Here is a 10,515-nt window from a genome sequence, read left to right on the forward strand (position 1 = left end):
GCATTGTAACTTCGCCTTATCACAGTGTAAAGGGTAGTCAGATTGTCCTAAATTATGTCCAACTAGCCCCCCTGGATCCACGGATTAAGAGATTAAAGGAGACCACTGGGCAATGCCTCCTCTTTCCCCTTCATATTCCTGGTATGATAATTGCCTAAACTGATTTGCACTTTCACAAAAGCTTGCAGGATTCTTTGTAGCTCGAACAGAGCAGACGAGGTTTCTCTATCAATGGAAATAAAACTGATTAATGCAGTCTATCAGGCTAAGGAGCAAATGAAGCATGAAAAAACAACTGTGTACCCCCAGAAAACCAGCTAGTTTCCTCAAGGACCCAGAGCAACTTTTTTTTTTTTTTTTTCCCCTCCACGTCTTTAATGTCAGAGTTTTACCCTGTGCCCAGGATCGCTCCCTTAGAGCGGCGCGGAGAGAGGCAGCTGGGTCCCTGCCTCCCAGGACCTGCTCCTCACCGCAAAACGACCTGGAGAGGGAATTTAAAAGACTGGAGGGGAAAAAAAAAAAAATCCTCTCCCGCTAAATAAAATACATATTTTTGCCCTCTTCCTCTGAGCGGAGCGCGGCTGCTGCGGACCAGTTTCACCCTCCCATTACGAGCCGGTTCGCCCTTCAGTTTATAACCAGGGAAGGGGTTGGGTTTGTTGTTGTTATTTTTTTTTTTTAAAGGTATTTATTTACAGCAAGTGGGTCTCTGCGGCTTATTTTTAGAGGTCTATTAACCAGCCAGCGAATTCATTAAGAAAACGCGGCTATGGCCGCAGGAATGCGCGGGGCGGCCGGGAGCGCAGGCACCGACCGCGGGGGCTCAGCAGCTAAAAACAAGAGGGGGGGGAAACTACTGGTTTCCGAGAAATTTGGGGGGAAGGGGAAAATATATTGCTTAAAAATTTAGGGCATATTGATAAATCTTTATTGACAAAATATTGACAATGACATACTTCTTGGAAGTATATAGTGTGTTAGAATTCTAACAAATTAAACACAAAACACAAAAATATTTACATTCTGGTATAGGAGACATGAAGGAAACATTTGTCACTTCTTTTAGTAGCTCTATGATCTCGGAATATTATAAGGTCAGTGCTTGAAAATTGCCCCAATGGAAATGGCCATTAGAAAAAAAAAAATAAAAAAAAAAAAAATCAAACCGCGATTTTAAGTCCCTTTTCTCTGGATCCTCCCAGCCTGGGAGGTGTCCCCACCGCCGAACCTGGTCGCTGGGTTTGCGCTTTATTAATCTTAAAAAATAATCATCATCCGGTTTTGCAATGGGGATACAATTGGGGGGGGGGGGGGATAATTTGATTTGATTTTTTTTTTGGCAGCAAAAGTTATGACCAGCCCCAACCTCCCTCCCCCCCCACCTTTCCCTCCCGTCCCTCCCCTGCCCCACCGTGTTTGTCCATCCGGAAGGAACACTATGCTTTGTTACTGCTACTTCATTTAGCTTTCACAAACACTTTGACGCCAGAAGTTATCATAAAATGTTTACAGACTGCACATTTCTCGTAAAATAAAATTAAAAAGCACACAGAACCTGTCTTAAAGGGAAAAAAATTACAATTCATTTCTGTCTTTAGGAACCGGGGTAATTTTTTTCCGTTTTTTCTTTTTTTTTTCCTTTTTTTTTTTTTTTTTTTTTTTTTTTTTTGCCCAGACGGCTTTACACATGCAATTCAAGTTTCTGAAACAGGTGTGGGTTTTGGCTGCTTATGGAAATTTCTCTTTCAAAGACGGAAAAAAACTGTGAAGTGCAAAATGTCCTGTAAGGTGGTAATTTTTCTGGTTTGGTTGGGGGGGGGGTGTCTCTTTTTTTTTCTTTTTAAGATTTTTTTTTTTCAATTTTTTTTTTTTAATTTTTTGACGTTATGCTTTTAAAAGTGGACTGTGAGAAACGGAATACCTGTCAATCACCTCGTCCCGGTGTTTTGGCTTTGATTGACAGATCCCCCCTTGCCAGAGCGGTGCCGGCAGTGCCACAGTTCGGCCCTCTCGCGGTCTCGCCCTCGCTCGCTCCCAGCTGCCCTCCCAGACGGGAATCGCAGTTTTGATGAAGATCTCCGTGTCCCTTCCCCGCACCGCCACGCCGGGGGGTGGGGGGGGGGTCGGGGGGGGGGGATGTGAGCCTTTAACACTTTCTGTTGGTGGGGTGCCTGGCTTTGAAAAGTCCGAAAGTGCCAGTTTTTAATCGTCCGACGTGACGTCGATTTCCTCTGGACTGGCTTGTTTGGTGGCAATTCTCCACCGGTTAATGTGATGAGTCCCTTTTTTCTTCTGTTGTGAGTCTGAACCTTCCTCTTCCAACTTTTGCCGCTTGAACTTTGTCCGTCTGTTCTGAAACCATACTTTTACCTGCGGGAGGAAAGGCACCGGCCGTTAGTCCGACGCCTGCCCGGACGCCGGTGCTCTCCGCCGCCCGCTGCCCTGCCGAGGGGCTCTGCCTGCTCCGTGCCCTGCCTTGCATCGTGCCCTGCCTGCTCCATGCCCTGCCTGCTCCATGCCCTGCCTGCTCCGTGCCCTGCCTGCTCCATGCCCTGCCTGCACCGTGCCCTGCCTGCCCGGTGTCCTGCCCGCACCGCGCCCTGCCCGCACCGCTACCCAGCCCGGAGCGGGGCGAGCGGAGCCGGAGCCCGTGTGTCACCTACCCCTCTCCGGGAAAGGCACAGACACGCCGGCCCACGCCAACCAGGCACCTCCAGAGGACCCACGCGTGCAGGAGTTGGGCAGCCGCACCGGTGCGTGTGCGCGGCTCCGCTCCCCGCAGCCGGGCGAGGAGCGGGCAGAGCGGCGGGCGGGAGGCAGCGCGTCCGCACCTGGCGCAGGGACGCGGACTTTCCGCGCACGACTAGCCCCGCGCGATGCCCGGCACCCCCCCACGCGGGGAAAACAAAGCGTGGAGGTGGGCTGTCAGCAAGCCGGTCCCACCGTCGGGGCAGCCACCGGGGCGGCTCTCGTTACCCGCGCCCGTCGAGGTGTCCCGACACCGGGAAACCGACCCGGGGCTGCGGCGGGGCCGACCGGACCCCCCACCCGTACCCCCGGACCCGGCCCGGCCCGGCCCGGCCCGGCCGGCGGGGCAAAGCAGAGCGAGGGCCTCGTCCCTCGGGGGGGCGGCGGGACCAGAGCTTTTCCTCTTGGAAAAGCGAATAAAATGAAAGAAAAAAAAAAAAAAAAACGAAAAGAAAAACGCCCGGCGCTCCCCGCAGCGTCTCCCCGGGACGCGCCGTCCAGGAGCGATCGTAGCGAGGCGAAACCTCTAAGTGCCACCGTAAATATCCCTCTGAATTTGTTCAGCGCCGAATAAATCTGACTTAGCCATCCGGCAGCTGACTTCAGTGCTTTAATTACAGATAGTATTGATCTGGGAGCTATCTCCAGGGCTGGCCACACTCCTTGTAGCGGCCAAAGGTAAACATTTTTTTTTTTTTAAAGCAGTTTAAACTCTGGTTCTGTCTGAAAGTGCCTGATAAAGGCCCCAGCAAGGGGGGAAAAGGGAACTGGAGCATTTTAATAAGCTGGTTTAACCCGCTTCGCTGCCTCTTCAGAACAGAGACCTGCCTGGCCGGACACACATCTCTGCTGCATTTTCATATTCTCCAAAAGTCCCCCATTAAAAAGCTGAGCGGGGAACAAGGGGTGAGTTTAATTTGCTTTTAGTTTGCTAATTGAAGGGGAGGACGGTTCATTTCTGCACGCTGATCTCCCAAAAGGGAGCTCATTTGTAGGGGACTGGGGGTTTGACATCCGGACAAAAGACCCCAACCAGCTTCGGAATCAAGCAGCACAAAGACCACCTTAAATACAGCTTTCCAGTGGAAATAAGCCTGTGACCGGTCCCTTGTTCGGAGAACCTCATAAAAGTGGCGATCCCTTTTTATTGTTTTGTTAGGGAGACATTTTAAAACAAAAGCTCCAACCTCTTTATTGCTTCCCCCACGAAAAGGAGTTAAAAAAAAAAAAAAAAAAGTGTTACAACTTAATCCTCCCAGAGAACGCTGTGTTTACTGGGAACTTTGAACTAGGCTGCGGCTGGGTATTTTGGCTTTTTTTTTTTTTTTTTTTTTTTTTTTTTTTTTTTTTTTAAAGTACAGTGCCACATACTGTAGCAGAGACAATCCCCATCTGGAGCCCTCTCTCCACCAGTCTCCTGGAAGGGCACAAAACAAAAGCCCGACACAACAACAACAACAAACAACCCCCCCCAAAACCCCAGGCTTTCTTCCGGCGAAGAGAAAACCGCGTGAAAAACGCCCTCGCAGCGGGCCCGCCGGCCGTGGGTCCCCGCCGTCGGGGGGGGGGGACGGGACCCCGCGCCCACCCCCGTTCCCCCGCCGCCTCCGCGCCCTCCCCACGGGTGTCCGGCCTCGGTACCCGCCGAGACCCTCTCCCCGGGACAACCGGAGCAGAAACGTCGCTAATAGTCCCTCCAGATAGGCGACCGAAATAGTCTCCGGTGCGGTTCTGGCCCGCAGCCAGCCAGCGCGGGGGGGGGGGGGGGGGCGACGGGGGGGAGGGGGATTCCTTGTAGTTAATAATTTCTCTGCTTTTATTTTTCATCTTTATGCCCTCCCGAACCGGCTCCTCATAACCCCCGCTGCCGGACGCGGGGCTAGAAAGGAGTGAAAAATCATCCGAGAAACCGTATTTCTGCCGTAGGCTCCAAAGAGGGGGGGGGGGGGGGTGTTCTCCCCTCCGCCTTTTGTTTTGGGGGCTTTTCCCCTAACATTCAACTACTTCTCGAGGCTCACACCAGTCCCGCAGCAGAATGACCGGGGCCGCCTTTCATTTGCAGATCGGAGATCTCGCCGTTCCCCTTCCCGCTGGGGCCGGGGCTGGGGCCGGGGCTCTCCGGGGAGAGCCCGACCGTGCCCCCAGCCCCGCGGCTCCCCACGCCCGGCCGAGGCCCCGCCACCCCCGGCACGGGCCCTGGCTCTCAGCAACGGGAGAAGCTTTTATAACACGCAGGCGACGCGGGGGGACCCCTCACTCCGCTCCACCGGCTCGGGTCTGGAGGCCTAAATACCCCCAGAATTTGACCGTATTTTTCCTCGCATCTCCGGGCCGGCCGGGTGGGTTTTTCCCAAGGAGATCCCAGTACTTTCGCTTTCCCAGCTGCCCGCTTCCCCCTTACCTGAGTTTCCGTGAGGCTGAGGCTGTGTGCCAGCTGTTTTCTCTCTGCTCCTACTACATAATGGTTCTTCTCAAAGGCATGTTCCAGTCTCAGTAATTGGGATGGGGAGAAAGCTGTACGGATCCGTTTGGGTTTCCTGGCCAGTGCGTTGTGCAATAGGAAGCTCTCCGGGCTGGTTTCATTCCCTGGGCAACAGGGTAAAACAGAGATTAGCAAAACGCCTTCCCCAAACGTACTCGAGAGGACTTTTTGGCGCAAGAATTTTTGTCTCCCACAATTACCCACAGGAGAAATCCGACTATAGTTTTTTTTTCTTTTCAGCGCCTTTTTTGTATTAAATTTTCCTTCGATAAATAGGTGGAGGGAATGAGCAGGGGAAGGAGAGAAGGGGGAGAAATTAAAAAACTAAAACACAACCAGGGGAATACTACGGCAAGAAAAAAACAACCAAACAAACAAAAAAAAGGCAAAAGAATTGGCCAGAGCCCGGCTGCGGTCTCTGCGGCTTCATCCCGCAGCTGCCCCCCTTCCCCTCGCCCACCGGCAGCCTCACATCTTTCCTTGTTTATTTGTTATTTCCATCCTCCCGGCGCGGCCAGCGGGGCAGCGGCTCTCGGTGCGGTCCCTGCCGACCCCCCCCCCCCCCCCTTTCCCCGGCCGGCCGCCGCGCTCCGGGAGCCGGCAGCCCGCTCCCCCGGCTTCTCCCCGCTTCCCTCGCCCAAAACTCCGGCTGGGGCCTTTCTCCCCCAGCTCCCCTGCGTTTTGCCGGGTTGCTCCCCGCCGCCACCGTGCCGCTGCCCGCTGCCAGCTGCCCGCTGCCCCGGCGGCGGAGGGAACCGGTGGGGAAATAAAGAAACAAACTTCGGGGAGGCCATCCCAGCCGGCCTGCGAGGGGGGGTGAGGGGGTGTCAGCCGGGGCTTTTTGGTGGGTCTCTCCCTCCGGGTTGGCCCTGTGCCGCTTCTCCGGGTCGGTCCTTCCAAGGTGGGGAAGCCACCGAGGGTTTGTCTCCGTAAGTGCATTAAAAATCGTTGCAGGAGGAGGGTGTGTTTGAAATCAGGCTGTGGCTCAACACCAGGACATTTCCGCCTTTCATCTACCGCTCTTTACCAATCGCCTGATGACTGCGACAAATAATTTGGTGAGCGAAACCTGTAATTTTATTCTGAGAGGGTAATAATCCATTTTGTATCTCTGTCCGCCTGGCTTCGGAGAGAGCGACTCCTTTTCCAACCCGGGTGCAACGGCTCGGCTGCAGAAGGCCCGGGAAATGAATATTGCAGGTGGTTTGTTTTCGTTCGGAATTAATAAATAAAAATACCGAAGGAAAAAAAAAAAGGTAGATGGATCCCTCCGAGCGGAGGCTGATTTTTTTTTTTTTTTCGTGTGTCTCTGTGTGTATAACGAAAGAGGCAGGAGCTGGACCCATTAGGGGAGAAATCGTCTCACCCTTCGGAGAAGACGCTGCCGGTTGCAAAGGGTTAAACAAGGGGGATTTTATTGATTGTGCGCCATTGGATTTGGTTATTTTCCTCCAGCCGGTTATTAATCTCTTGGCAGCTGGGAGCCCTTCCCTGCCCGTACGGACGGAATCGCCCTCTCTGCCCCCAGCCCCGGCTCTCCTCCGCAGCCCCCTCTCCCCGCTCTGCTCCGGCGCTAGGATTATTTTTGGGTTTTTTCCCTTCTCCTTTCTCTGGGTTTCGTTTCGGCCCCCCCCCCGTCCCCGTCCCCGCTAACAGGGGGAGCGGCCGGATTTGGGGCGGCGGCGGTGGTTCCCCTCGGCCCCGGCAGCCCGGCCCCCGCAGCCCGGCGGGCACCGCCGCCTTCCCGGGGGAACCTAAACCTCGCCACCCCTCGGTTCCCCTCTCTGCGGGGCGGCTTCCTTCGGGGGCTCCTCCGTCGCTTTTAACCCACCGGCCCACAAAAAATATCCACCTTTCCCCCTCCTGCTTTTAATCGGGGCGAGAAAGCGGCAGAAGTCCCAGCCGGCCTTGCCTTCCCGCCTGCCCCCCTCCTCGCAGGGAAACCAAAACAAACCGGGAAAAGCAGCGAAGCAAAACCAAGCCCGAGCCCCTCGGCTCTGACAGCTCCTCAAGTTTGGCGGCGGGGGAGGCAGGCACAAAAGACCCTCGGCCCAGCCGAGCCGAGCCCGCGGCTCCGGGCAGCGGCCGCCCGCCCACCCGCCGTCCCCCCGCATCCGCGCCGCGGGGACCGGCCGGGGGCCGCCGGAGGATGGAGGGGCGGATGGGAGGGAGAAGAAAAGTTGCACGTACCTTGGAACCTGTGGCCCAGATACCGGTAGCGGTGTATTAGCCAGGGGTAGAAGGTGGAGGGGTCCCTTTGCTGCGAGGCGAAGAGCGGGTGCGTGGAGTGCGAAGCGGGCAGCGGGTGGGCGGCCAGGGCGTGGGGAGGGGGCACGGGATGGACCGGCACGGCCGGGTTAGGCGGGTGGGAGACGGCCTCCGCAAAGACCAAGTCCGGGTTGGAGTAGACCCCCCTGCCAGTGGAGTGGAAGCCGTTGAGAAAAGGGTTCATCGGGCTGGAATTGGCATAGCTGAGCGCCGCCGGCCGGATAGGATCCTCGGAGCGAGACGCGGGCAAGGGGCTGTCTTTGGCCACCAGCGACTCGATGGTGAAACACCGCTTGGGTGTGGGCTGAAACATGCTGCCGCGGCGAGAGTCCCCGACCAAATCTCTGCCTGGCTCTCTCTGGTGCGCGGGAGACGATCCGGGGAAGTTTGCAGCAGGGAGTGACTTGAGGAGGGATAGATACACACATAAATAGACAGGGGCTGGAGGAAAAGGAGGCAGCGGCAGCCAGCGGTACCCAAAAGGGAGACACACACACGCACCACGCACGCACACACACACACACACCAAAAAAAAAAAAAAAAAAAAGTTGCTGGGAGAAGTTTCCCTCCTGCAAGGAAAAGGCGGTCGCCCCCCCCCCCCCCTCCCTCCCTAAGTCCAAAGACAATCCATGGATGTGATCGGCCCCTTCACAAGTTGTGCAAACGATTTGTTAGTTCATGAGCCTAATTAGTGCTGGGATCACATAAACAGCTTCCTCTGAAGCCTGGTAAATGGCTTGATGATTGGTCGCTATTACTCGCCTTGAGGTTGAAGGGGGAGACTCTTTAAAGTGCGTCAGAGGGGAGGCGAGCGCCGGGCAGCGCCATCGGGAGGGATGGAGCCGCGGCGCGGCGCGGATCGGAGTGCGGCGGGAGCGCGCCCGCCAGCGCGGGGGGAGCGCGGAGCCCCGCGCAGCCTCTCGCCCGCCCCGCCGCCGCCCCCGCGCAGCGCCGCGCCCGGCCCCGCTCCCCTCCGCTCCCCTCCGCTCCCCTCCGCTCCGCCGCCGCGCTGCCCTCCTTCCCCTGCCGCCGCCCGGCGACCAAGGTAGGGGGACGGGACGGGACCTTTGGGGGGGGAGGGCGGGAGCTCAGCGGGGGTGCGTGGGGCGGGGGGGGCCGCATCTCCTCTGGTGGGGTGTGGGGTGAAGGGGGGGGAGAGTTAGGGCCCCTCCGCCAGCGTGACACCCCTCTCCCTTCCACCTCTCGGGTGCTCTCAGCCCGGCGAGGTTACCTTGATCAGCCCCGGGGCGTCCGGGAGAGATGCCCCGCTTGGGAAAGGTTTCGTCCCGGTGAGAGAACGGGTCGCCCTCCTCCTCCTCCTCCTCGGAACTTATTTATTCCCCCTTTCGCTCCTTCGCACTCCCCGCACCGCGCGGCGCGGAAAACAAAGCGGAGGGCAGCTGCATTATGCAAAGCTGGGACACGCCGGGCTCTCGCAGACGGGACAGGGGAGCAAAGTCTCCGGTTCCAGCCTTGTCCGTATTTTCGCGATTACCTTTGGGTCCGGGGATGATTTTAGGGCTGAGTTCTCCTCCTCCCATTGGCTGGGGCCGCAGAATAATTATGATCACATCCTAATACTCTTGGCTGGTGCTTACTGTTTATTGGTAGTTAAGGATCTATTATCTATTCATCAGCCTCCCATTTTTGCCAATTACATTCTTCTAAAGTGAAGTACCAGCAGGTATTTTGCACATTTACAATTAATGATAAAAAATCTGGCGTACTTTAAATCTATTACGCCGCTGTGTAATTTATCTTAAAGATGCGGAATTGCTAATGTAAATTAATGTTTCTGTTGAACCAAGGGATGGGGGGAGTCTTAAAACCAGTCTAGCGTTTCTTTCCTTCGTTCCCGGACTTTGTTTTCTATTTTCTTTCCACTTTATACACAAAGAATCCGTTACTCCGCTGCATTAAAACGTGCTAAAAAAATCGCTGTCTAAACGGTCCTCGCTTCTTTCCAGTAAAGGGCGAGCTGAACTCTCTCCGCCTTCCCCGCTCTCTCCTAAAAGCGCCTGTTTGCAGCTAGCCGATATTTTTAACGCGATACCAAAACGACGGACTAAATACGGGTGACAAAACAGTGCCGGGCACGCAAGGATGCCCGTGTTTGTGCGCCTTTGTTTGGGGACGCGGTTGCTTTTGTGTACCCCGCTCTGTGTGCACTTTGTGGAGGGAGAAGTTCACTTTCCGTATGAAATGGAAATCTGTTCTCCAGGCGTTGGGCGGCTGTACGTATAGCCATCCGTAGCCACACGTGCATACGATTGCAGAGACAAAGTGAGAGAGATGTTTGTACGGCGTAACTCGTCTTCTGACAGATTTTGCAGCGAGGTGCCATCCTCCCAGGTCTCGCACGTTTGGGAAAACCTCTCCTGCCCGCAGACACCCCGGCAGACACGGGCGCAGGGCTCCGGCCCCGCTGAGCCGGGCTTGCTGCGGAGGGGAGAGACGGACTTGCCTCCAACCCCACTCGTGTCCCTCGTGAATCTCTAGTATTTTAACTTTTTAAGTCCTCTCGCCCCTTTTCCGTGCAACTTTTCCCCCCTCAACGCTCTTCTCGCGGAGATCTGGGATTATTGACCTGAGCGAGGCTGAGAAAGTGCCCTAAATACGACGGGTGCTTGACGTGCTGATTTCGACTGGGGTCTTGCTTCCTGAGCACTGAAAACGGAAAAAAGAGAAACTTCTCCTTCACCTAGGAAAAGCCGTGCTCTGCATCTGTGTATTTATACTTCTCCGGGACTGCAGAATGAATCTGAATTGGAAAAACTTCAACTCCTTTTTTTTCCTTTTTTTTTTTTTTTTTTTCCTCCAGACATCCTGACATAATCACAGGGCTCCTTTGAAAACTGCATCAAGTAATTTAGCAGTTGGGGAGGGAGGAATTATATCCGTGTGAAAAACCCGTCACCCACGCAGAGCAGGGATAACCCTCCAAAACGCTCGATAAATTTCCCTCGACCCTCTTTACCGCCGGGGAAATATCCTCTAGCCTAAAATCCCTTCCCGAA

At 55.3% G+C, this 10,515-nt stretch overlaps 1 protein-coding gene across 3 annotated transcripts; it reads right to left on the bottom strand.

The window, feature by feature from the left end:
* Positions 1–905: 905 nt before the first annotated feature.
* On the bottom strand, positions 906–9,065 carry EMX2 (empty spiracles homeobox 2). 3 transcript variants are annotated; one of them, XM_030031049.2, is made up of 4 exons: positions 8,730–9,065; positions 7,421–7,901; positions 5,150–5,334; positions 906–2,370 (listed from the first exon to the last, which is right to left on the bottom strand). In XM_030031049.2, exons 2-4 carry the CDS (start codon positions 7,809–7,811, stop codon positions 2,203–2,205), a joined length of 744 nt encoding a protein of 247 aa, XP_029886909.1. In that variant the 5' UTR covers positions 7,812–7,901; positions 8,730–9,065; the 3' UTR covers positions 906–2,202. The 3 variants fall into 3 exon arrangements, with proteins under 3 accessions (XP_029886909.1, XP_029886908.1, XP_029886910.1); XM_030031048.2 differs by lacking the exon at positions 8,730–9,065 and having other exon boundaries at positions 7,421–8,361; XM_030031050.1 differs by lacking the exons at positions 5,150–5,334; positions 8,730–9,065 and having other exon boundaries at positions 2,267–2,370; positions 7,421–8,386.
* Between the last annotated feature and the right edge of the window lie 1,450 nt (positions 9,066–10,515).

The sequence above is a fragment of the Aquila chrysaetos genome, chromosome 11 (assembly GCF_900496995.4).
Source record: "Aquila chrysaetos chrysaetos chromosome 11, bAquChr1.4, whole genome shotgun sequence".
Classification (NCBI taxonomy): Eukaryota; Metazoa; Chordata; class Aves; order Accipitriformes; family Accipitridae; genus Aquila; species Aquila chrysaetos.